Source organism: Aegilops tauschii, chromosome 3, assembly GCF_002575655.3.
Source record: "Aegilops tauschii subsp. strangulata cultivar AL8/78 chromosome 3, Aet v6.0, whole genome shotgun sequence".
In the NCBI taxonomy this organism is placed as follows: Eukaryota; Viridiplantae; Streptophyta; class Magnoliopsida; order Poales; family Poaceae; genus Aegilops; species Aegilops tauschii.
In genome coordinates this window covers 19,965,394-19,991,795 of record NC_053037.3, presented here as the reverse complement: position 1 = coordinate 19,991,795, position 26,402 = coordinate 19,965,394, and the positions used below count along the sequence as shown (strand labels likewise).

General features: G+C 44.7%; 2 protein-coding genes and 2 long non-coding RNA genes across 5 annotated transcripts; 2 read left to right on the top strand and 2 right to left on the bottom strand.

The window, feature by feature from the left end:
• Positions 1–9,112: 9,112 nt before the first annotated feature.
• Positions 9,113–13,228, bottom strand: LOC109768898 (LEAF RUST 10 DISEASE-RESISTANCE LOCUS RECEPTOR-LIKE PROTEIN KINASE-like 2.4). The gene is made up of 4 exons (XM_020327632.4): positions 12,249–13,228; positions 11,455–11,477; positions 9,656–10,721; positions 9,113–9,578 (listed from the first exon to the last, which is right to left on the bottom strand). Exons 1-4 carry the CDS (start codon positions 13,082–13,084, stop codon positions 9,473–9,475), a joined length of 2,031 nt encoding a protein of 676 aa, XP_020183221.4. The 5' UTR covers positions 13,085–13,228; the 3' UTR covers positions 9,113–9,472.
• A 101-nt stretch (positions 13,229–13,329) lies between these two features.
• On the bottom strand, positions 13,330–14,378 carry LOC141042233 (uncharacterized). The gene has a single exon (XM_073509862.1). The coding sequence runs from the start codon at positions 14,156–14,158 to the stop codon at positions 13,466–13,468; it is 693 nt and encodes a 230-aa protein (XP_073365963.1). The 5' UTR covers positions 14,159–14,378; the 3' UTR covers positions 13,330–13,465.
• Positions 14,379–20,143: 5,765 nt separating this feature from the next.
• LOC120976371 (uncharacterized) lies at positions 20,144–23,399 on the top strand. Of its 2 annotated transcripts, XR_012204080.1 has the most exons (4): positions 20,144–20,442; positions 20,538–21,549; positions 21,722–21,817; positions 21,899–23,399. It is a non-coding gene; the product is annotated as an uncharacterized lncRNA (long non-coding RNA). The 2 variants fall into 2 exon arrangements; XR_006671609.2 differs by having other exon boundaries at positions 20,144–21,549; positions 21,899–23,329.
• A 587-nt stretch (positions 23,400–23,986) lies between these two features.
• On the top strand, positions 23,987–25,701 carry LOC141020903 (uncharacterized). Its single transcript, XR_012180896.1, has 3 exons — positions 23,987–24,175; positions 24,450–24,616; positions 25,033–25,701. It is a non-coding gene; the product is annotated as an uncharacterized lncRNA (long non-coding RNA).
• The last annotated feature ends 701 nt before the right edge of the window (positions 25,702–26,402 follow it).

The window sequence follows — 26,402 nt, the reverse complement described above, 5'->3', positions numbered from 1 at the left end:
GCGCCCTGGTGGTTTGTGGGGCCCCTGGCCAGCCTCCGTTGCCCAACTTCTGGTATATAAGCCCATTTGCCCTAGAAAAAAATAAGGACAGGACTTTCAGGATGGAGCGCCGCCGTCTCGAGGCGGAACTTGGGCAGGAGCACTTTTGCTCTCCGGCAGAGCGATTCCGCTGGGGATACTTCCCTCCGGGAGGGGTAAATTGAAGCCATCGTCATCACCAGCAACCCTTTCACCGTGGGAGGATCAATCTTCATCAACATCTTCACCAGCGCCATCTCATCTCAAACCCTAGTCCATCTCTTGTATTCAATCTTTGTGCAAAAACCTCAGATTAGTACCCGTGGGTTGTTAGTAGTGTTGATTACATCTTGTAGTTTGTGCTAGTTGGCTTATTTGGTGGAAGGTTATGTGTTCAGATCCATTATGCTATTCAATACCCCTCTGATCTTGGACATGAATATGATGTGTGATTAGTCACTTTTGTTCTTGAGGACATGGGAGAAGTCTTGTCATAAGTAATCATGTGAATATTATATTTGTTCAATATTTTGATGATATGTACGTTGTTGTTTCCCTTAGTGGTGTTATGTGAACGTCGACTACATGACACTTCATCATCCTTGGGCCTATGGGAAAGCATTGTGGAGTAGTTATTAGATGATGGGTTGCTAAAGTGATAGAATCTTAAACCCTAGTTTATGCGCTATTCCGTAGGGGGCTGATTTGGATCCATATGTGTTTCATGCTATGGTTAGATTTATCTTAATTCTTCTTTCGTAGTTGCAGATGCTTGCAAGAGGGTGCAATCATAAGTGAGAGGCTTGTTCAAGTAAGAACAACACCCAAGCACCGGTCCATCCACATAGCAAATTATCAAAGTAGCAAACACGAATCAAACAAACATGACGAAAGTGACTAGATGAAATTCCCGTGTGTCCTCAAGAATGCTTTACTTATTATAACAAAGACCGTTTTGGCCTGTCCTTTGTTACATAAAGGATTGGGCTACCTTGCTGCACCTTTATTACCGTTACTATTATTTGCTCGTTATAAATTTCCTTGCTATCAAACTACCTGTTACCTACAATTTCAGTGCATGCAGAAAATACCTTGCTGAAAACCGCTTGTCATTTCCTTCTGCTCCTCATTGGGTTTGACACTCTTACTTATCGAAAGGACTACGATTGATCCCCTATACTTGTGGGTCATCACATCTTGATCCGATGGGCATATCCGCAAATGGGCTGAAAGATTAGGAGTCGTACCGGATGATCAACTCCGAACTGACTTCTATCACATCCAGCAAGAAATTGCGCAGATCATCATGAAAGAAGTCCTCTACAAGAATGGATTGTTCTATGGCGGGCCAATATCGCGGGCTAACGTCCGAACTCGCCTAGCCCTACAACGTCTAGGTAGTACGCCTTTCACGAAGCTAGGGTCCATCCTCCCGTATTTGGAAGGATGGAACGTTGAATGAATGACTTTCAGTATGATACTACTTTGTGTGACGAAACTTTTAATTTGGTACGATGAAACTTTGTGTGATGTAAACAGTGTGGCGCTCTAGTTAATTAGTTTGGGTACCATGAACTTCGTTAGTTATGTTTACTATATGTTGGTTCCTTCTATTTGCTAACTCTTTGTATTCGTGTTGCTCGAGTATATTATGTTGCATATGATTGTTGTTAATATTTTTCTTATATTTACTAACTCTTTCTCTAAGTGTTGCTCAAGTATATTATGTTGCATATTATCGCTGAAATTGTGTGATCACCATGCTTCTCTAACAGGCACATAGATCATTGATGGCGAAGAAGTGGTATGCCATGTACATAGGGAATGTTACAGGAGTGTATGACGAGTGGCCAGAGAGTCAGGCCCAAGTGTGCCGCTTCCCGGGCGGAAGCCAGAAAGGGTTTGATAGCAGAATGGAAGCCGAAGCTAGTTACTTGAGGTTCACGCTAGCGCAAGAGAGGATTCAAAACCGGCGCCTCAAGAAGTACTAGTAATTCCGCTCTTCCTCATCGTCATCGCTCTTGTCTCGTATGTCGTAGTTTAGGTAGATGATGAAACATGTGTCTGCGATGACCATGTAAGAGCCATGTGATAACTTGTATTGCTATTTCGAGATGATGATGAGATCGACATCATTTATGTTTGATAATGATGATATGACGAGACTATGTTGTACCACTTTGATGATGACGATGAGACATTCTTTTTTCATATAGTTTCAATGTATGTGTAGTAATTGTATAAAACTTACAAATACAAGAGAATAAAAAAAGAGAAAATCTTAGCAGCAGCGAGGGGTTTTGGAGTAGTAGCAGTGATGTCTTACCAGTAGCGTAAGTCGTAGTGCTGCGCTATAGAATATTAGCAGTAGCGATGGTTGGAAGCGCGCTACTGGTAGATATAGATAGTAATAGCGCTGGGTAAGAAACGGCGCTGCTGCTAAAAGTTAGTTGTAGCACCGTAGCAGTAGCGCAGGCCCTGCCAATAAACCCGCGCCACTACTAGGGTTTTCCCTAGTAGTATCATGATCGTACATTCTTTGAAGTACCTGGCTTTCAGCACACGAGAACACAAAGAAGATGGGTTTTGAAGGATTTTCTCCAGGCGTGCTTGGCCAACAACGCTTGATTGAAAGCTTCAAAATTTCCGAACCCCATCCCTCCATCTCTCTTTGCTAGAGACATTTTTTCCTAGGCTATCCAATGCACCTTTGTCTCACCTTCAGCTGCTCCCCACCAGAATTTTGAAGAGATCGATGTCAAGTTCCCGCACATCTTCTTTGTGAGTTGAAAACAACTCATAGTGAATGTTCGTGTTGATTGTAGGCCTGATTTTACAAGTACTTCCCTCGCCGCTTTGGACAACCCTTGTCCCTTCCAAGCTGAAACTTTACCCTTTGACCGCTCCTTGACATATTGAAAAGATCCATCCTTCGATCTTCCCACAATAGTTGGCAGACTCGGATATATCTCGCTCAAAGCTTCTGATTCAATACCAATAGTTTGTTTTAGCGTGCTCTTGTCCTTCCATTACATCCTCTGCCATAGAAAATTGATGACTTTTGGAGATTCACCTTCTGTCCAGACGCGGTTTCATTAGCTTACAGAATCTTCCTTAGAACCTGGAGGTTACCCTGTGATCCTTCAAGGAAAACCACACTATCATATGCAAATAAGAGGTGAGTCATACTACCTCTTGAGCACTGCGTTGGTTTTCCCTTGAAGAGGAAAGGGTGATGCAGCAAAGTAGCGTAAGTATTTCCCTCAGTTTTTGAGAACCAAGGTATCAATCCAGTAGGAGGCCACACGCAAGTCCCTTGTACCTACACAAACAAATAAGAACCTTGCAACCAACGCGATAAAGGGGTTGTCAATCCCTTCACGGCCACTTGCAAAAGTGAGATCTGATAAAGATGATAAGATAATATTTTTGGTATTTTTATGATAAAGACTAAAAGTAAAGAAAGCAAAATAAACGGCGCTAGAAATAGCTTGTTGACGGGAGATTAATATGATGGAGAATATACCCGGGGGCCATAGGTTTCATTAGTGACTTCTCTCAAGATAGCATAAGTATTACGGTGGGTGAACAAATTACTGTCGAGCAATTGATAGAATTGAGCATAGTTATGAGAATATCTAGGTATGATCATGTATATAGGCATCACGTCCATGACAAGTAGACTGACTCCTGCCTGCATCTACTACTATTACTCCACACATCGACCGCTATCCAGCATGCATCTAGAGTATTAAGTTCATAAGAACGGAGTAACGCTTTAAGCAAGATGACATGATGTAGAGGGATAAACTCATGCAATATGATATAAACACCATCTTTTTATCCTCGATGGCAACAATACAATACGTGTCGTTTCCCCTACTGTCACTGGGATCGAGCTCCGCAAGATTGAACCCAAAGCTAAGCATTTCTCCCATTGCAAGAAAGATCAATCTAGTAGGCCAAACCAAACTGATAATTCGAAGAGACTTGCAAAGATAACCAATTATACATAAAAGAATTTAGAGAAGATTCAAATATTGTTCATAGATAATCTTGATCACAAACCCACAATTCATCGGATCTCGACAAACACACCGCAAAAGAAGATTACATCGAATAGATCTCCATGAGAATCAAGGAGAACTTTGTATTGAGATTCAAAGAGAGAGAAGAAGCCATCTAGCTAATAACTATGGACCCGAAGGTCTGAGGTAAACTACTCACACATCATCGGAGAGGCTATGGTGTTGATGTAGAAGCCCTCCGTGATCAATGCACCCTCCGGCGGAGCGCCGGAAAAGGCCCCAAGATGGGATCTCACGGGTACAGAAGGTTGCGGCGGTGGAATTAGGTTTTCGTGGTGCTCCTTGATGGTTTCGGGGTACGTAGGTATATATAGGAGGAAGAAGTAGGTCGGTGGAGCCACGAGGGGCCCACAAGGATGGAGGGCGCGCCCCCCTGCCTTGTGGCCTCCTCGTTGATGACTTGACGTCCACTCCAAGTCCCCTGGATCACGTTTGTTCCAAAAATAACTCTCCCGAAGGTTTCATTCTGTTTGGACTCCGTTTGATATTCCTTTTCTGCGAAACACTGAAATAGGCAAAAAAAAACAGCAATTTGCACTGGCCTTGGGTTAGTAGGTTAGTCCCAATAATAATATAAAAGTGTATAAATAAGCCCATTAAACATCCAAAACAGAATATATAATAGCATGGAGCAATCAAAAATTATAGATACGTTGGAGACGTATCAAGTCACATGGGGCCAGTGCTCCCAAATTCTACACCACTAATGAGATTTTCCCTTTTGGCATGTTGAAGCAAAGCTGAGAAACCTTCAACACAAAAGAGAAATAAATAAGGGGAGAGCGGGTCACCCTATCGTAGCCCTCTTGATTGTAAGAAACTTTTGAAAAAACCCCATTCAACTTGACAGTAAAACGAGCACTCTGCACACATCTCATTATCATGTGAATTCATGCTTGGGCAAAACCGAACCGCTCCAGAGTTCTCTCCAGGAACACCCACTTGACCCTATTGTAGGCCTTCATCATATCCATTTTTATGGCACGGAGCGGCTTCTTTCTTTTTTCCCTTTCTAATAGCATGCACGCACTCATACGCCAGGAGCATGTTGTTCGTTATTAGTCGTCCCGACACGAACCCACTTTGCTCTTCAGAGATGAGCACCAAAAGGATTATATTTAATATATTTGCCAAAACTTTTGCAGCTAATTTATAGAGGACATTGCAAAGACTTATAGGCCGGAATTGCATCAACAGCTCCGATGAGTTGATTTTCGAGATCATCACAATGATTGTATCATTAAAGCTGTCCGGTGTTGCTGCTCCATCAAGAAAATCACGAACTGCTTTGCAAACGTCGTCCCTCACCAACGTCCAGTGACATTAATGAAACATCGCCGGAAGCCTATCCGGTCCCGGCATCTTCGTTGGCCCCATCTGAAAAAGAGCAGCCTCAACTTCAGAGTCAGTGACCGGGGCTGTAAGTTTTCCATTCATATCAGCCGAGACCACTTCAGGAAATAAGTTTAGGATCCGGTCCGCATGTTCTGACCCTTCTGATGTAAAAGTTGTTCATAAAAGCTAGCTTCCATATCACGCATACCCTCATTCTCTGTACACCTCTCTCCATTCTCTCTACGTAAGGCTCAGACTGTATTTTTTTCTCCTTCTATGAGAGGCTCTATTCTGAAAGTACTGGGTGTTTTGATCACCCTCTCTTAACCAGTCAATATGAGACCTCTGTTTGCGCATAATTTCCTCCCGTGCATAAGTCTCCTTGAGCTGAATTTCAACATCTCGCACCTCCTATGTGTAGCCTGTAGTTTTTTTTGGAAAGCTTGGGACAGTGAGGGCAAACCCCCAGTGACTTTATATTAAAACCATCACCCCCAGTAGTGTAGCCTGTAGTCAGAGCCCTCTCCTTTGCATCCCGAAGCTGGTCCTTTACTAGTGCTATTTGTCTACGGATTGAACCAAACACGGAGCGGCCCCATGCATGCATAGAGCGGGATAGGTGGTGTAGCTTGCTGCATGCATGAGCTGGACCAAAATCCAGCTCAGCTTCCCTCCATGCCTGGTCTACCATCACGTCGTATCCTTCATGCCTAGTCCACATTGCCTCAAACCGGAAGAGGCGCGCTACACTCGGCCATGCGTCAGGAGCCGTCACCATAACACGAATCAGAATGGACATATGATCAGACTCTTCAGTAATGAGGTTCTCAACATTTGTAGCTGGATACATGGACATACAATTACTATTGCACGTTGCCCTGTGCAGCCTGACTTGGACGTTTTCATCATTCTCTCTCTTGTTATCCCATGTAAATGAATATCTTGTATACCCCAAATCTACCAATCCGTAGTCGGATAGGCAATCTCTAGAATATTCCATCTATGAAAAAGGTCTTGGGTTGCCACCCCACTACTCCTCCTAAGTAAGAACCTCGTTAAAGTCCCCCGCACACAACCACGGGAGCTTATCTTGTGATTTCAAGTACCGCGGAGCATACCACGATTTTCTCCGTAACTCCATCTTTGGCTCCCCATAGAAACCAGTGAATCTGATGGTTTTGCCATCAACACTCTACTCCGCATCAATGAATCACCTTTCGCCACCCATAACTGTTTTGGCATGCGCTTCCTCGACTCCTGACTAGCAGAATCGCGTGGTTCCTTTGGGCGGTACACCCCCTCCTCCTTCCGTTGTTTTCTAATATACCCGCCCCTCCTCTTGCCTCCCCTCTCTGTTGGTGCCTCGAAGTTACTCACCGGCTCTTTTCCTCTGCGCCCAGCTTGCCTGTCCCTCTCTGCATACCTACCATTCTTCTTCTTGAAGCACTCTTGGCGGAAGTCATTCTCCCTCTTTCTTTCTAGCTCATACCATAGATCTTTCTCTCTGGCTTCATCAGCTCTTCTCCTGGCCTTGGGAGGACTGTTTACTTCTCTCCTCTCCCTCCCGTAACCCTCAGCAGTGCGGGGTTTATTTGACCGAGAGAACTCTGAGTCCAGGTTTCGGATTGTAGGGACATCCCTAACCCTACCATGCATGAATCTTCCTTGGCCACTCCGGCCAGTGCGAGAGTTTTCAGCACTGTTGTTGCTGCTGGTAGCTCCACTTCCCATCCCTCCTTTATAAGATGCATTCTTACTCAGGGAAGCTCACAGCCACACACCCCATTGAGCTGACTTACCAGACGGCGGGTCACACTTATCATTGACATGGACCAGTCTACCACATCTGAAGCAAGAATGCGGTATCTTCTCATAGTAAAAATTGAACCATGTACCCTCTTCATCATCTTCCGGTGCCTTCAAACTGAAACACCGCACCAGCGGTTCATAACAGAAATCTTGGCCCGAAATCACAGATATTTCCCCCTTACAAAGGCATCATATTTCACATCAACCTTCACCACATGGCCCAACCAATTACCCAAAGCTTCCCCAAACTCCTTCATCCTTTTATCCAGTGGTAAATCCTCTACACGGACCCAAACTTCTATCGTATTGAAAATCATCGCTGAAGCCCTGGTCTAACCATCGTAATCCTTTAGAATCGGAACATTAAAATCAAATTTCTAGGGTCTGTTATTTCTTGCATGCTTCCAGTCTCCTTCCCCTTCAAAGTGAACCTAGAATAGATTGTTTCCCAGATCCCGAAATTGAGCGTCTCGGTGTAAACCCCACGCCCTCCTCATATAGCATTCCAGGACACTCTTGTTCATGGGTCTTGACGAGCACACTTTTCTGAACAGAGACCACCTCCTCGCGGCTGGGATCTCCTCCACTAGTCCTTGGAAAACGAAACCCTGCACTTCCTTCTCCGTTAACACCATCCTGCCGAGTCTGGTCGAGAGGCTTCCCGTCGCATATGGCGTTCTACTCACCGCCGGCGAGTCCGCGTCCTTCGATCGCTGCGCCGTCTCATCTTCCTTAGCTCTGCTCTTCGCCGTCGATCTCGGGGTTGCTGTCTTCTACTGTGATACCTCAACTTGCCGCCCGCCTTCCTTCTCTGCTATAGCCCCCCATCTCAGGAGAACCGAAAAGCCCTAGTCGATCCGTGCTTTGGGAGGCGCCGTCGCCGCCCAGATCACCATCGTACCCCGAACACCTCCGATGAGAAACCCTAACCCTAGCGGTAGCCCGGGATCGCCAGCCGATCGCCTCTTGTCGCCCGAGGTGGACCCGCGTCGTTCTCTCTCTCGTCGTGGTCTCCCATAAATGTTAATTAATTTTCCGTCGATGTAGCATTTCTAGTATGAATGTGTGCATCTGCAGATCAGAGCCTTGGAGGAGCCATACTTTTTGAATGGAAACATAATCATAAAGCGATCTTCTAAAAAAAAGAGGAAAAGGGAAAGTAAGGCCGTAAGGGCAGAATTGGGTTGCGAGAACAAACTGGGCCTGGTTGCTTCCTGGGTCGTACTACTACTTGCCATCTTCGAGAAGGGCTATAGCCCAAAACCTCCGACGTGGATCGGCGTTGCGCCGCTGCTGACTTGCCGGTGCGTGCCCCTATTCCCCGCACCATCTCCCACCGCGCTCGCTCCCTTGCCGGCGCACGCTGCAGCGTGCGGCTGCCGTCGTGGCCCACGCAGAGAAGAGCCTGGCCTCTCGCCGCGGCGTCCCCTGGGGCGTGGATCTCTGCCACCACAGGTGAGATCACCAACCAACAGCTACGGACCCGCTCGGCGGCTACAGCAGGGAATGAGGGGCAGCGGAGGCGATGTTGTCTGAGAAGCGGCGCCAAACCCTCGGCTCGCCAGCGGAGGGAGAGGAATAGGCGGGCGGAGTTGGGCGGTCGTCGCCGGCGAGGTTCTGCGCGAGTCAAGGAAAAGCACGGCCACAAACTACGGAGAAGCACGGCTTGATTGAGTGGATACAATCTACGGAGAGGACCAAGGGCTTGTTCGGAGTCCCTCCCGCTCCTTAACTCCGCTCCCGGAGCAGCCGGAGCAGCAGTTTAAATCTACGGAGCGGGGAAATAGGTACTCTGCGGATCTTTGAATCTGGCGGGGCTGGAGGCTACCCGAACAGCTCCCAAGTATGTATACGCGCTCTGCTTTTACGATTAATCTGTTTGCTATGAATTGGCATATAATGTTACAATGCTTAGATGGATATACATTGTATGCATCCGGATTATGAAATTTTAGGGGCTGTAGTTACAGCCAAGAAGGCCTTGGTGGCTGTCTACCTCTGATGCCTTTTAGCAGTTGGAACACAAAACTCATCACAATAAATTGTATTCCTTCTGTGGTCGGTAACTGAGGACGCTGGTATATGGATGCTCTTGACTCTAGGTCATGCATACATGGAATATGGTCTACTACAATGCCGAATTTCGCTGCGCTTGTTCAATTTCTGAATGTACTCTAGTACAGGCCACCTTCTCACAGTCTTGATTCACAAGGCCTATCTGCTCAAAGAGTTGGCGATTGTTGTAGGATTTTTGAATTCGCAAGGCTGATCTCCTCAGATCTGGTAGAACTTGAACTTTGTACATCCATATTGTGAGCTGAACTTTCACTGCAATGAGAGATAAGCACGCAGGTCAGGTTGTTGCAAAGAAACAAATGAACAAAAATATGAGAGAAATATCTTACAGTAGTTCACAGAAGTTCTGCTTCGGCGGCATGTCCAGATCATCTAAGCTTCTCTCAAACATTTCTAGAACTTTGGTTATAGTAGGGCGATACATAGGTAACACTTGTATGCACCACAAGCCAATGAATGTCATCTTTCTCGCAATCTCCTCAATTTCTCTTGTCACTTCACATGCTTGTAGTCCATCATCTTGTGCAAAGTGATCGTAAATCCAATCTGGAAAATACTTTTCGCTGGATTTTGCAACAATTGATTTTACGTTTCTCCTACCTCCAACCATCTCCAGCAGCATCATTCCATAACTATAAACATCTGACTTTGTTGAAACCACCCCGAAGGTTCGAGAGTGAACTTCTGGGGCGATGAATCCAATTGTTCCTCTAGCTCCAGTCATTGAAAGATTGCTCTCCTTTGTATGACACAACTTAGCTAGACCAAAATCAGCAATCTTTGGGCTAAAATCTTTGTCTAGAAGGATATTTTGGGGCTTGATATCGAAATGGACGATACGTGTATTACAGCTATGGTGCAAGTATTCGAGGCCACGCGCAATCCCGATTGCTATCGCATAAAGCCTCTCCCATCCTAAAATTTCTTTGGGGTGCTCTGAATAAATGTACTGATCCAAGGAACCGTTGGGCATGTACTCGTATATAAGAGCTCGTTTTGATCCCTCCAAACAAAACCCAAATAAGCTAACAACATTAACATGAGAGGTCCTGCCAATGCTCATGACCTCATTCACAAACTCGTCCCCATTTCCTTTGCAGTCATGCAAGAATTTCACAGCCACCAGAGGACCATCATGTAGTCTTCCTTTGAAAACCACACCATAACCACCTTTCCCAAGCTGATTGTTGCGAGAAGATGTTATCTTCATTACCTCTGAGTACGTGTATCTTGTTGGAGCTAGGGATCCATACGACACTATCATGGCCTCATAATTCTTTTCAGTGGTGCTGCTAGTCTTCTTGCAAAGGAGAAACCATAGTCTTTTCCCCTTTCTATGCCATATCAGCACATAAAGACATGCAAAGAGAAATGTTGCAGCTGCTGATGTCATACCTGAGATGGAAGCAGATGTTATTTCCTTTTGTAAAGCAGAAGTTATAATACTATGATTTCCAGACCATCATTAGTATAAATTTCTCCTTCCACAAGAGTACATGGTGGCAAAAGTTGCAACAGACTGTTTTTTTTCTAAACCCAAGCACACTGCACCCCTTATCTGAGCTTTTCAATACTGCTTTGATGTGTGCTACTCAACTAACTTACTACATGGAAGTTCCATTTTTTTTGTTTCTCTCAAACAAATAAACATATCGACTTCATACTTTGCAGATCAACAAAATTCGGAACTACAATGTTTGAAAAAAGTTTCATACTCTTTTGCTCAACGAAATCAGATTTTTTGGTTAAGAAATATTATTTGTAGTATATATGATGTACGAAAAAGTCCAAAAGTTTTTCCACACGTTGTAGTTTAATTATTTTGTTGACCTGCAAACTTTGAAATTAATATGTTGTTTCATTTGAGAGAAACAAAAAAGAAGAAGGAAAAGTTCACGCACGGATCGAAAAGTAGCAAATAGATGGTTGGATAAGGGGGTGCAGTGTGCCTGAGTATAGTCACAACCTTCTCTTCAGATTTTTCTTTTAAAATCAATTTTCAATGATTACAGACATGATAAATTTTTGATAAATGCTTAATTTCCTATTTAATCATAGAGAATTACTATTACTGAACTACTTATATTCAAATTATTACATATGAATAGATGGCAAAAAATTACCGCACCTATTACCATAATCTTCTTCCCTCTCCTCTCGCTGCTACCTGGAATATAATGTAACAATTATGAGTAGAAATAATGTCCCCTAATAGTACTACATTGGTTGTTTTTCCAAAAGAAAGAGATATAAGCATCGTATATGAATATCCAATATTCTGCTGATGAGGTATAACACACACAAAAAACATTGCAAGATAGTGAAGAACAATAGAACACGGGCTTTCTTTTGACTAAGCAACTATGTCGCTCAAATACAGGTTTAACAAAAAATATACTTTAATTATAGCCTGTGTAGATTTGATAGCCAATATAAGAGATTGCATAAACTGTGAATTATAAGGATGTGTTTCAATGACATTGCAATGAACGGTATATCTCAGTCCGCATTTTTCTGCAAATGTCCGCCGTACCAGCATGATCCACAGTGCACCAAAACCAAAGAGTACTTAGGGCACAGAACTAGACCGGTCACACTAGTTAGTACTTAGTACTGCATTTTACTCCCTCCGTTCCTAAATGTAAGTCTTTGTAGAGATTCCACTATAAACCATTTATTTTGCTTCGTATGTAGTTCATCTAATGGAATCTCTACAAAGACTTATATTTAGGAACGGAGGAAGTAGTAAGCAGTGTAGTAATTAGCAGGTAGACGCATGATGTGTTCACTTCTCCTGTAAATCTCCTCTGTAACAGAACCTGCTTATTTTCAGATAAAAAAATAACTTACTAATCTTGTCAAAACTGAACTAAAACCGATGCATCGTTTTTGCACAGGTCAAACCCACTGTCGCTATTATACGTGCGAAGCTTACCACAGATGTTGGACGGAGACACGCGGTCTGTGCAGTGGCACTCGAAGATATCGTTGGTCTTATTAATCAGGCAAAGCCCTCCGCTCTCCTCGCACGCCTTGCAGTCACCCACCATGTACTCCAGACGAAACCCGCTCTGCATCAGCCGCCCGTAGTCTGCCCCGGACGCGCCCTCGTACCCCAGCACCGGCATCATGGACACCCTGCAGCCCCCTGGCACCGGACTCCAATGGTATTTGGGCTTGTACGCTCCGGCAAGCCATGTGAACGAGTTGGACGTCGGCAAGGTGAATCCATCCGAGCAGTTGACAGGCGCCCACGCAGGTGGTGGCGGCTGTGACCGGAGCTCGGCGCAGTTGTTGAGGAAGAATAGCTCCTGGTTGGTCGCGCTAATGCGGAAGGGCGTGAGGCGGAGGTCGGAGGAGGCATTAATGTTGAGCTCGGTGTCACAAATGCCGTAGGAGGAGATGTCGGTGTTGATGGCCCGGAATGAGTTGTCTTCGTAGGAGATGTCGAAGATCTGGTACGGCTGGAGGTATGCCCTGCCATCTACGCACCTGACCTGAAAAGCGCTGTAGCCGCACTCTGGCAGGTGTGTGCCGTTGAGCCAGAAGGGGTACGCGATGCGCAGGTCCCCGCACAAGGCCGGCTTGCAGGACGACAGATTTTTGGCACTAGTGGTCGTGCTAGAAAGGAGGGTGAGGGTGAGCAGAAGCATAGCTGAGCCGAACATGGCAGTTGCATCAGCATGGACGTGAAATGGATCCATCTTCTTGCTCTTGCACTCTAGTAGTAGTAGGGGACTGGAAGGTATTCCCTCCATCCGGAAATACTTGTCCTAGAAATGGTTGTATCTAGACTTAATTTAGTTATAGATACATCCATTTTCAACCATTTTTAGGACAAGTATTTTCGGACGGAGGAAGTAACAAGGAGTTGGAAGACTTGTTTACGCGGCTTAGTTATTGTTGTACCAGTCCACGGTCAAAGTATCGTTATCCTTTAGTTATGAACTTTGTTATGACTATACAAAATCTTGAGTGATCATTTTGGTCAAAGTATCGTTGTCATTTTCCACGGGCATTGACCGACTGTTGCAGGTGTCACATCTGCACGGGTTTGATCATCTTGGTGAATAAAAATTGCTGCGCCGAAGCGTGTGATCCTAGGCACCTAGCTAGTACTCCCTCTGTAAAGAAATATTTCACGACGGATCAGTGAGCTTACCACTAATAAATGTCGGGAGAGGGGACTGATCCCATGTCAGGAGGAAGCCATTGCCGATGAGCCGCTCGTAGTCGCTCGCATGCGCCTCGCCCGACAAGCTCATCACCGGCATGGTCGTGGTGCTGCAGCCGTCCAAAGCGTAGCTGCTGTCGACCCCGCCTGTCTCATTGTAACGCCCTCCCACACGGACAAACGTGTTATTACGGCACGCTGTCTCCGTCAGCCCTGCCGTCCACGGTGCCGGTGCCCTGGTGCAGTTGTAGAAGATGAGGTTCCGGTTGAGGGTGCTCACGGAGAATGGAGGCCCGATCTTGGTGACTGTGTTGGCCCTCGGGACATGGCAGCCTTTGTGGCTTGAACCATCGAGATCTCTGAGCTTGTTGATGTCAGAGACACGTAGGGAGTGGTTGCCGTAGAAGATTACGAGGATCTGTAGCCTGTACCCGCGGTCGTTGTACCCGAGGTACGGGATGCCGTCGGTGCTGCAGTGAACCTGGAAACCGAAGTGTGCGCACCTGTTCTCCCCAGGGCCTGAGACGATCCCAAATGGGGAGGAGATGGTCAAGTTGCCGCATGGCTCCGGCGAGCATCCACTGTCTGCCGTCGCGACCATCGGTGCCAGCAGTCCGGAGACGATGACGAGGAAGAAGAACAGCATGGCCCGACACATGGGAACACACGAGGCGGATTTTGGTCAATGGTTTCGTTGACACATGGGAACACACGAGGTGGATAATTTTTTGACGGGAGGAGATATGAACCAAACCTAAACTGCATAATTCATGGTAGGAGGAGGGGATATGAAGATAGATAAATTGCGTGGATGATACCAAGATAAATAAATGGAGGAGAGATGCAGAACGAAGGACCACAAAAGGGAAAACAGTGAGGTTGAATACATGCCAACAGTCTGATTTGAAGATGTAATATTGATTGAAGGGCGATGATAAGGGAGAACAAGTCTGATTTGAACATAGTGCAAGTGGTGCTAGCCAACAAATTTGACTGGTTCTATCACTGAAGATATAATATTGAAGGGCGATGATAAGGGAGAACAAGTATGATTTGAACATAGTATAAGTGGTGTTAGCCAACAAGCTTGACTGGTTCTGTCGACGCATTTACTTCTCCATACCCACTACCACTATAGAGACTCGATGCTGTCGTGCTGTTTTGGGTGCTAGTGGCGGTGCAGGTCTGCAGGATGGTGAGCAGAAGCCTGGCTGAGTAGAACACATGGCAGCTGCAGAGAAGTGGAATGGATCCATCTTCTTGCTCTTGCGGTGATGGCAGTAGCGGAGTATTACATAACAGTGGGCAAACTAGATGAGAGGCAAGAAGGTCTCACTTTGCCTAACTATTCCTGCACCCATCCACGGTCATAGTATCGTTGTCTTTACTTTCTGATGACTTCAAAATCTTGATTGCTCAAATATTTTCTTGTGTGGAGTGCGCAGATTGGAAGGACCATAGGTTGACGGTGCCATTTTGCCACTAGCAAGGCCTGACGGTGACAGGTCTGGCATCTCTCACTTGGTTTTTAGGAATCCATATCTCACTAGTCATCTTAAACGTATTCTCATTTCTAATCAAATCTTCAACTATGTTTCAGGTTGTTTGAAATACGGGACTCAGACGCCAACGGCAGGCGATTTCGATCATCTAAGTGGGCAGAACTGTTACGTCGAAGCGTCTAATCCTGGGCACTTATCTAGTGCCTGGCGGCTAATTGCTTCACTAAAATGTATTTGACGACAGACGAGGACGAGTAAGCTTACCACTGTGGTAATTTGGAGGCTGCCATGTCAGGAGGAAGCCATCACTGATGAGCTCCTCGTAGTCGCTGGGGTTCGCCTCTCCAGACGCGTCCAGCACCGGCACGGCGTTGGCGCTGCATCCCTTCAAAGCGTAGCTGCCATCTATCACGCCCGACGCGTTATAGCGCCCTCCGGCAAGGACAAACGTGTTGTTCCGGCACACCGTGTCCACCAGCCCCGCTCGGGCCTCCGGCGCCCTGGTGCAGTTGTAGAAGACGAGGTTCTGATTCAGGGGGCTTACTGAGAACGGATACCCCATTTTGGTGGCCGTGTTGGCCTTCGGGACATGGCAGCCTGCATTGGCATTAGAGCCTCGACGATCTACGATGACGGACAACGACAAGGAGTCGGTCAAGTCCGGCAACGGCGGTTCCAGGGCGAACAAGAACGGCGACAAGGTGAAGAAGGGCGGCAAGTCAGCAACCAGTGGTGGAGGAACGGGCGGCGCCAACGTGCAGGCGCATCGCAACATCCCCATCCAGTACCCGATGCTCACCGACGCCAACTACGGCGTGTGGGCGGTGAAGATGAAGATTATTCTGCGAACCCTTTGAGTGCGGGAGGCCATCACGGACGACGATGTCGACGAGGAGTGAAATTCCGTCCGCTCAGATCGAACACAAGTGACCTACAGCATATTGGGCTTCAACGTGTTCGGCCCAACAAACAAATCGTACAAAGAGACCGATTAGAAGACGAATCAGAGGCCCAAAACAAGACAGATCCGAACACGTCCTCTGCTCCTAAGTCGGTCAACACGCACGTTCTTCTTTCATCTCCCACCCGCAGAAAAATCCAACCTCCACGGATCCATCGCCGCCACCATACCAAGATCCGGCGAGAGAGCGATCGTCCCGGACGTGGGCGACCATCTGGAACATGGAGCTGCCATGAAAACGCTCGATGTCATGGAGGGCGAGGTCAAGGTCCGCTACCTCGGCCACGAGCCCACGATCTCAACTTGAGCTTGTCGAGGCGGATGTTTTGCGAGCTGCTGGCGCGCCGTGTGCAGCCCCAGCGCCAACAATAGCCCGATCATCCCAGCAGCCGAGGTAGCCAACCGGCTTGGCCTTTGCCCTCGTTGCGCCGCCGTCGAAGTGCGCGGCCGCGGTGGAGTAGCTCTACAGGGCGGCTGCACGGAGGCCAGCAGAAGCTTGTGAAGAGCCATGACTGTGATCGATAGCAGCAATCGCGATTTTGAATTCTTCTTTTGTTTCCCTTTGAGTTGATGGGGGCTAGATGTACTTCAGACAAGGCTTCAACAAGGAAGAGCGGAAGACCACTAATACTTTTTAGTATTGGATGATGTAGTGTACTATCTATTTATCCATTCAAGAAAATTGATGGCGATGGAATCCGTGTGTGTGCGTGTGTGGCTGTGCCTCTGGTCGCTCAATGGTTTTTCGGGTTCAGTAAAGTAAGAAACTGCTGGTCCTATTCTGAATTCTAATAATGTTGATCACCAGGGAGAGGGAGATCAGAGGACGGATGGAAGGGATGGCGACAACGTTATATTCGAAAGGGAATAACGCTGGAATACCTTGCTATTGCTACCTGTTAGAGTGCATAATTATGAAGTAAATTACTTGGCACTGCTTAGTTGCCAAATTTGACAGTTGCTAAGACCTTCTGTCGACAAGATACACAAACATACAATTCCATGGTAAGTTAACGTTTTCTGATGGATTTTGTTTGCCTTTCTTGACAAGAAAACTATAACTATTTGCTTATAGTTTATCAAAGGTAATCTGCCAGCGACATGAGAAGTATGTTCATTGATTTCATGTGGACTAACTTACTAGATGATTTTATTCATTTCTTATAGCTTCACTCAAATAATTCTCCCTATATTTTTGGGTAATTCATTTCATCCAATAGTTGATAGTTGCTTCATTATTACAAAAATTGATCAGACCAAGAAAAGAGATCTTATGATAGTTTTTTCGTTATTACAAAAAATTCATCAGAGAAAAAAATAAATCTTATCTGAGAGTTTGATCTTTTCCCTATTATCTGAGAAAAGTTCTCCCTAGATTGCGAATGCAATCGTGGCATGAGATTGTTAAGAGTGAATACATGCATATGGGTACTTTCCACTGGCACATCACTCTGTAATGAAAAGAATAGCATCATATTTTATTTACCCAACTATTGTTCTCCAAAACTAATCATATTATTTGCTTTCTACAGGTACTATGTAGAGTATTCAAAGAGGTCATCTTCATGAAGCTAGCAGAGCATATACATTAGGAAAAATGAGAGATGAGGTGAGTTTTTGTTGTTCATCATCCAATTCAAGCATCACACAAATTAAGCATTACTATTCAAAGGATGCATAGTTAATCCGTTCATCCTTTCTAGAGGAATTAATAAGTTAAAATTTGTGTCCCGTTGCAACGCACGGGTTTTTTTTTGCTAGTTTATTTTTAATAATAAAGCACGGATTGACTCCGTGGATTCACCGTCACAATACGCTTCTTCCCGTGATTTTACGCTTTCAACTTGAATTTAAAACATATTCGAGGTGGTACTAAATTTTGTCTCTGTAACGTTCACGCAAAAATAATGTGCCTCCGTGAGGGATCGTACTCCCGACCAGATGTAAACTACGGAAGGGAGCACACAACTGAGCTACCACTCCATTATGCCTTTATGAGAGATGATTTTTTCAAAGATAGTACCACCTCGCTACTTCACATCTAGACCCACCAATTTAAATACGGTTATGACTTGAAATAAATCTTGGGGCCATGCACGCACACATCACGTGGAGGAGGGATTGTAGGGTGAAGGAAAATACATTTCCAAAATTGTGGGCGCTGCCATGCATGCACATATCACGGGAAGGAAGGTTGTGTATTAGGGTGAAGGAAAATAAATCTCCGGAATTGTAGGCGCTGCATGAACACATCATGATTAAAGGAGCATCATCGACCGGCCTATTATGGCTGCCCACGCATGACACAAAAGCAATTAAGGAGTACATGTTTAAAAAATATTAAAGAACGTTGCACAATTCACTTGGGAAATAAAGGGAGGAACGTTTCTTCCGTATGATTTTTTGTCAAAAGGAGGGGCTCGCAAAAAGGTGTGTTAAAGTGTGATGACAAAGCTCACCTAGGGATTGATCATGGTCGTCGTTAATTGGTGGATGACTGACAACCATCGGCGATGGTCATGAAGAGGAGAAGTGACAACATGAATGTGTTACTACGTGCATACAAGGATTTGTTTTCCCCGTTGCAACACACGGGCATATTTGCTATTTTACTAACGCGTATAATGCTTCCCGTTGCAACGCACGGGCATGTGTGCTATATATATATATATATATATATATATATATATATATATATATATATATAAAATCCAAAACAAACCTTAAACTTGTAGACCAAAGCTAAATCGAACCCCTAACTTCAAATCCCTGAAATCAGCACACCGAACTATCTAATCCTGGTCTATATTAAACCTTGGGCGCTATTTCGAAGGGATTGTCGACGTGGCAGCTGGTCGAACCGGGATCGCTGGCGGCTGGGCCGGCCCACCAAGCGCGAAACATGTTTTTATTTTGACTTATAAAAATACCAAAAAGAAAAATACTCGTGGGGAATTGAACTTACGATCTGCCACTGCTAAACTCATCGTGTAGCCACTTCACCTAATAACTGTTAGTGATAAATGAAAGGAGCGAAAATATTTAACCAGACTAGTTAGCATCCAGATTCGAAAACATTTTAGATTTTTTTTAACATTTTCTTGAAAGTAATCGACGATTTTAAAATCCGGATATCCTTAAAAGCAAAAACAGTTTTTAAAAATTGCGAACATGTTTGCAAAAGTGTAAAGAAATTTTGGAAATACGGTTTTTTTTAAAACACAAACAAAGTTTCAAACGTGACCATTTTGAAATCCCTGAATATATTTTATACATGAACCATTTTTAAACGTGATTTTTCAGTAACAATTTTTAAACCTGAACAAAATTTTGAATTGAGAACAATTTTCGAAAAGATGAATTTTTTTAAACATAATCATATTTTGGAAAATAGGAACAAATTTTGAATCCTGAACAATATTTTAGAATGTGAACATTTTCTAAATAACTTAATAATGGGGAAAGAATCATACTTTAATTATTTTTCCAGGTTTCAAAATTGTTTGTGTTTTCAACAATTTGTCCTTTTTTTGCCAAAAAATGGTTCACACTTTAAAGAATGTTCAGGGCTTTAAAAAATGGTTCATGTTTAAAAAGTCATGTTTCTCAAAAACTGTTCGTAAAACAAAAAAATGTTCAATTTTTTAAAAAACGTTTGGAATTTTAAAAATTGGCTGTTTCTTCGAGAATATTAGGATTTCGAAATTGTTGACAATTTTCAAGAAAATGTTTCAAACAATTGTAGAAAATGTTTTCAAATCTCGACGCTGTGTTGGTTTAAATATTTTCGCGCTTTCCTTATCTCAGCAACGGCAATCAGTTAGAGTGGCTAGCAGGACGTCTGTACTAGCGTTAGGTTGGAAGTTCGATTCAAAAGGCTCTTTTTTTTCAACGTTTTTATGTGGCGCGGTTTTGGAAAAAATATTGCAAAAAGAAAAAAAACACGCTTCGCCCTGCCTGATGGGCCGGCCCAGCCTGGCCGCAGCCACCATCCCGGGTTCCATCTGCAACGTCGACGATCAACACACTTAAAGTTTAAAATAGACCGGGATTAAATAGTTCGGTGTGCTGATTTCAGATATTTAAAGTTCAGGGTTTAATTTAACTTTGGTCTATAAGTTTAAGGTTTGTTTTGGACTTTTTTCAAAAAGAAACTCATCCCCAATTCGTGCGGCCGCGCCTCCCACCCTGGCCTGTCTCCTCTCCGCCGCGCCCTCCTCCCCACGCCGTCCGAGTCCTCCGGGCGCAGTTCGCCGAAGGCGAGGCCCAGACCGCCGCGCTCCGGGCCCGCGCCGGCCGGTTCGAGCGCACGCCACCGACCGCGACCAGCTGCTCAACACACTCCTCGCCGCCGCGGGAAACGGCCGGGAGGAGGAGGCGCGGGAGGCAGGGCAGCGTCGGATCCGGCCGAGGCGACATGGACGCGGAGGCTCTGGCCGCGGCCGCGGCCGCCGCGCTCCCTCCGGTCACTACCTTCCCGTGAGCTTACTTCCACCCTAGCTTCTCCCCCTTTCCTCTTTGTTTTTTAACTGATTCCCAACTGCTTGATAAATCCCGCTCCTCTGCTCCTGCAGGATGGCTTTCTCTGTTCAATTGCTTAATTTGGTTGTCTTGTCTTATCTGAAATGCAAGGGAACCAACATACATGGCATGATGGATGGAGATCAGTAGATGTTTTTTTGTTCTGTTCACATGCTTTCTAATAGTTTTCATCGGATTATAGGCATGAGCTTTGAGCAATAGGCATAAATCTGTTGTAATCAATCAAAGGCAGTGAGAACGTTTACTGAAATCTTTAGAAGTGGGGATCCTATGAATTGCTTTGATTGAACGTCCAACGATGATCTCATCTTATAGTAACTCTGAAACATTGTATTGGTAGTTTTTATCTTTACACTTTTGCCTTCTGTACATACTAGATTGCATTGTTTAGGACATGACACAACACTGCAAACAGCTCATGAGAGTAGTTAGCAAACGCAAATCATTGTATATGTCACTTATGCTTCTCTTAATAGAAAATAGTACTATTTTGGGGAAGGGCATCTGGCTGACTTTCAATAAAACTCTTCAGGTTTTGTTTGGTGAGATTCTCTTCAGAAAATAAGATTTGTATTGGTGGTAGATCGACAGCAACTGACAGCATCTTCGTCATCCGCGGTGCAGTGCCGTCCGCGCGGAATGCCTTCTGCGGCCGCGCCGCCGCCACCGACACCGCCGCCCAGCCAATGATGTCGGCATGTGGTGAAAAAAGGGCCCAAGTGAAAGGTCGACCAAGCTGTAAAAATTCGGTGAGAGGAATTGTTGTGCTCACAGCTCACGCCATGGCGTCCATTGCCCCTTTTCTTACTTTATTTTTGTTTTTCCCTTCGTTGATTTTTCACGTCGCCTGACAAGAACAAGAATTGCAAAGAAGAAGTGAAAAGAAAAACACATAACAAAGGCTGAATGCCGGAGAGCACTACTGTATAATTTCCCCCCAAAATATGATGGGCAGTGGTGTGCTTGTTTGCATTGATCGCATGGTGGCCAGCACTTCACCACACATCTGACGGTGACTGTTTTATCCATGAGGTGGAGGATAAGGTATTCACCTCTAAAATCACACTTCCGTTTTCCTGTTTCTATCTGAAATATGGATTACCAATATACTACTCTCACTTGGATTTGCACATGAAAGCAGTATAAATACTTGCACCGAACTGTATGATTTGTTGAGCCAAGTGTCGAGTCTGATATGGCATCTTTATGCTTTCAGAGAAGTGCATCTCTGAAATTCGCAGTTTTGAACCTAAAGAGACACATCTAGAAAATGGTTGCATGAGTTGGTTCCAGTGTCATGTACGTCAACATGGTAAGCATGTCTTCTTGTCTGATTCTAAGTTAGTTGTAAAAGTATTCCATGCTACTATTTTTGACCAGAATTGGCTACCAGGTTGGAGATTTGGGATCGGATGCTGCGCCAATAGCGAGGGGCCAAGGTGCTGAACTAACAGCAGGGGGAGGGTGATTCTTCAGGTACCAACATGGCTGTTGACTAGAGAATTTAGTTAACCGTTTGCTTTACTTAGAGCTCCAAATTGTAGTTATTTTATTTGTTCACTAATTTGGTATAATCCTAATCTAGGAGGACTATGATTGTATGATATGAGATCCTGACATTTAGGCAATGATAAAAGTCTGACATTGAATGGTTCTTTTCGGAAGTACAGTTGTACGATCTATGATTCTAGCTTCGACCTTTAACTGGACAGTACTAATTGGAGATATAATTGATGCTTTATGCACAACAAGATATTTTGTTTGTTTTAGTTTTTCAATCAGATTCATCTAGCCCTTTGTTGACTTTCTAATTGTTCCACCCTCTACCTCTGAAACTCAGAAATCAGAGAAAGGTCATTGGCATATCCCTATCTCTGACGAAAATTTGCTAGCGAGGAAGAGGACCAGAATGTTTTTTCTATTGTTGGGGATATACATAATACATATAGATAAATTTGGACCATTTGTAACAGAGATTTCTTGCCAAAAATATTAACTCTGTCTAGCAGTGGGCACTGTCAAGGTAATAACAGGAATTTGCTGAACCTAATTGAAAGAAAGAGGGATGGTAATCCGATTGAGAACATTCTCTAACTAAAATAGACTTAACAATCAACAATATTAAATAGTTTCAAATTAACAAATGTTGTTTGATTAAAATACTGATTTAAGAATTTGGCGAATCTATATTTCTCTACATAATCACTTGGTGCATTGTTAGATCATCAAGTTATCCTAGACCACTTGGGGACAATATCATCAATTTCTTGCATACTGCAATAATGCAAGTTTAAAAAGCCAGTTTCTTATGTTTCTTGTTATCTCTGTGTTCACCTAACTGCCAAGAATCATAAAAGGATGCATCTAATGAGGTAGCTTTTGTTCATGCATTTTTTAAGTGTAGGGATGCTGTATATGATTAACAAAACATTGTTCAACCTTCTATGAGTCCACCTAGGGAGCTGCACAAATTTGGAACAACTTCCAGAACAGGCATCCAAGCATTTTGGTCTGCTACCAGTAAGTTGCCAGAGCAAGATAGCTGGGAGTCTGCGATGTCAGAGTCCCTTAGGGGTTAGGGCAATGGTAAATCACAAATTGCCTGATGTTCGATGGGAAGCATCAAACAATACCAATGTCGAGTAGTAAGATTTGATTGTGCAGGTGATCAAGCCAAGATAAGTATGCTTGCATCCCCTTTTAGTCCAGATTTAGAAAAATATGATTTCTGCTATGATAGTTTCCAGAATAGTTTGGCCCTTGAGACACTTCCATTGTATGCATGTGTGTTCCTTTTCTTTCCTGAGATATGCATGTTAATTGATTATTATTGCAATTGGTTCGACAAAAAGTGTATATGTGACAAATTTACTAATATAGACCCAGCCTGATAATATGACTATCCATACGGTGATATGCGCCAATGCTCAAATTTGAAAAATGAAGGATCCAACTTTTTTTGGATTATTATGGGTGAAGTCGCGAGTATGCCCAGCAATCGTAAAAATATATAATTTGACTTAGTCGTAGGTTCTGCAGTAGTACACACTTAAATAAGATGGTGAACACAGTGAAGATCTCAGTCTGGGGGAGGATAAGTGGTGACATAGATGGGGTGCCACATTGAAATAAAGGGCGTGGGCCTGTGTGTTGGGATCGGGTGATTTTTGTTACCCCGTTGCAACGCACGGGCATGTTTACTAGTAATAATAAAGCACGCATTGAGTCGGTTCACCGTCGTGGCCTTTTTACACAAAGGCCCCTCACTCTTTTTAAAATCAACCCGCACTCCATGATGGTTCATCTCTTAAGTGAAACAAAAACGATTCTACAGGGAAAAAAACGATTCTACATATGCCCGTCTCTCTATCCCCACGAGAACACGAACCATCCCGGCCACCAGGCGCTAGGGTTCCCTCCGCCGCCGCGCCCCATCCCTCCGCTCCCAGCAACCCTCTCCCATCCCCAGTCGTCGTCGTAGCCCCTCGCCGCCATTCGATATCCAAGACGGAGCCTCGGCCGACAGCTCCTTGGAGCACGCCGCCCGCCGGTGGATGCCCTGATTCTGCGCGACCCCGCCGGAGACTCACCTCGCCACCTTGGCGCCTCCCGCAGGATCTCCGCCACCTCCTAGCGCTTCTGTGCGCAAGGATGCCGACGCCTCTCCCTGGTACCTCTATCTCCACTCCCTCGGGGCGCTGCTCACTGCTCCACACCCCTTTCCTCTCCCATCCAATGCGGCTCACGGCCTGCTACAGACGCTTGCCGGCTCCCGTGCAGGCCCTCCTGGCGAACAGCCTCCAGCCCACACAAGCTTCCCTGTTCTGGCTCTGTCGCCTACCATGGTTAAGTAGAGCGAGGAGATCTAGAGGGGAAATAGTCACTTGATTTTTGCGGATTATGTTGGGCATGGAGATTGATCTTAATTTTTTGGTTGTCCGCAGATTCAATGATGACAACACGCACACCTTTCCCTGATGCTTGGGCAAAGGCATGTATGTCCGATGTGCAGGCTAAACTTTATAGATGCAGATTACATACATTAGAAATTGCCAACTCGGTGGATGATACCTACTATGACTTGGGACTCAGAAAAAAGATCAACACGTAGGTACGGGAGTTCGGAATATCCAACATTCCCTAGCTACTTCCTAATTGCTTTGCGCACTACCTGCAATTGCAAGCTCTGCTTACATTTCAATTAGCTAAATCTCTTTGTTGGCAATAGTTAATAGGTTAGATGAAGTTTAGAACAATATGTCAATATGGTAAAGCCTTATTTTATTTACGCTAGCAGCCTGCTATATAAATTATAAGATGTGTAAAAAATCTCAGTTAGCTGTGCATGGCTTCCTTTGATCGGATCGTCGCTTGAGTAGACGATTTGCCGTACACCAAGCTACTACAGGCTGATCACAGTTTGGCCAAGACGAAACTCTCACATATGAGATAGCTACTAGATCAATAATTCAATTGTTTGCCTCAGACCATAACCTTGATAACGATAATTTTTTCTTGTACTTACAGATGCAGATTACATAGATCAGGACTTGCTAACTCGGCGTATGCCACATACTAAACGACATCAACACGTAGGTACGAGAGTTCGGAATATCCAACACGTAGGTGAGGCACGGGCTATCACCGAGGTGAAGAATTCTCTCCCGATTAGTCTTACACATGGATGGCGCGCACTGCAATCTTTTTTTTCTTTTGAGCTGGATGGCACTGCGCAATCTGATGTAGTGGAGTGGTTCAGTCTATAAATTGGTTTTGGCACATTCAAAATTATTAGCTAGATTTAATCGTGAATTCATCTGGTTCTATACGTGTTCTAGAGGTTTAGAGGTTTAGTTGCAAGGATACCATATCGTAGGATGCACATTCACATCTGAAGGTTAAATGTATTCAACAAATCGGGTGACCATGCGGTTGGATCGCTGTTATATATTGGTGAAATAGGAACTTCTCTTTGAAATATGTACATGATTATTTTTTGTCATACTTGCAAAAATCTCCTCCATAATCACTATGCATCCAATGTGTACTTCTTATCGAAGATAAAACTAAATTTTGCATGCTTTTATACTGATATATTTGACAGCAGAATTTTTAATTCTAATATTTTAAATTGAAGAAAAACTTCGATATTTTGTGTTTCCCAAATTAAATAGCATATGAAATCAAAAATAGAATCTAAATTACTATTATGCGTGTACCCCAGCCCTGTAAACATAACCAGATCAGAAAATCAATAAAGTTTTAACAGACACGAGACGTGCCTGTGGCAATACATCGTTCAGTTTTTTCCTCGACAAGTTACGCAAGTCGCCGCGACAGCTTCCGCCGAAGTAAATCGATCGATACGATCGGAAGCTAGCTCAGCTACGTACGGAGGCTGGTTTACTGTTCATCAATTAAGCAGCCCGTCTGTTTACTTGCTAGCTAGCTTGCACGTACTGCTCCTGTTGTTTTGGTAAATTGATCTATCGATCAAAAGCCAACAATTGGTATCTAGAGTCTCGACGATCTACGATCTACGATGACGGACAGCGACAAGGAGTCGGTCAAGTCCGGCAACGGCGGTTCCAGGGCGAACAAGAACGGCGACAAGATGAAGAAGGGCGGCAAGTCAGCAACCAGTGGTGGAGGAACGGGCGGCGCCAACGTGCAGGCGCATCGCAACATCCCCATCCAGTACCCGATACTCACCGACGCCAACTACGGCGTGTGGGCGGTGAAGATGAAGATTATTCTGCGAACCCTTTGAGTGCGGGAGGCCATCACGGACGACGATGTCGACGAGGAGTGCGACGAAGGTGCCATGGCCGTCATAGCCCAGTCTGTGCCGGATTCCGTGCTGATGACATTGGCGGAGTTCGAGACAGCAAGAGAGG

What these genes read in the sequence shown, in the direction of transcription:
- LOC109768898 (XM_020327632.4), bottom strand. Translation starts at nt 13,084, where the DNA reads ATGGAGGGAATACCTTCCAGTCCCCTACTACTACTAGAGTGCAAGAGC. An exon ending in ATCTGTGGTAAGCTTCGCAC is followed by an intron (nt 11,478 to 12,248) that starts GTATAATAGCGA and finishes CAGCGAGAGGAG; the next exon opens with AGGGAAGAAGATTATGGTAA. An exon ending in CAGAACTTCTGTGAACTACT is followed by an intron (nt 9,579 to 9,655) that starts GTAAGATATTTC and finishes CTCTCATTGCAG; the next exon opens with TGAAAGTTCAGCTCACAATA.
- LOC141042233 (XM_073509862.1), bottom strand. Translation starts at nt 14,158, where the DNA reads ATGTGTCGGGCCATGCTGTTCTTCTTCCTCGTCATCGTCTCCGGACTG.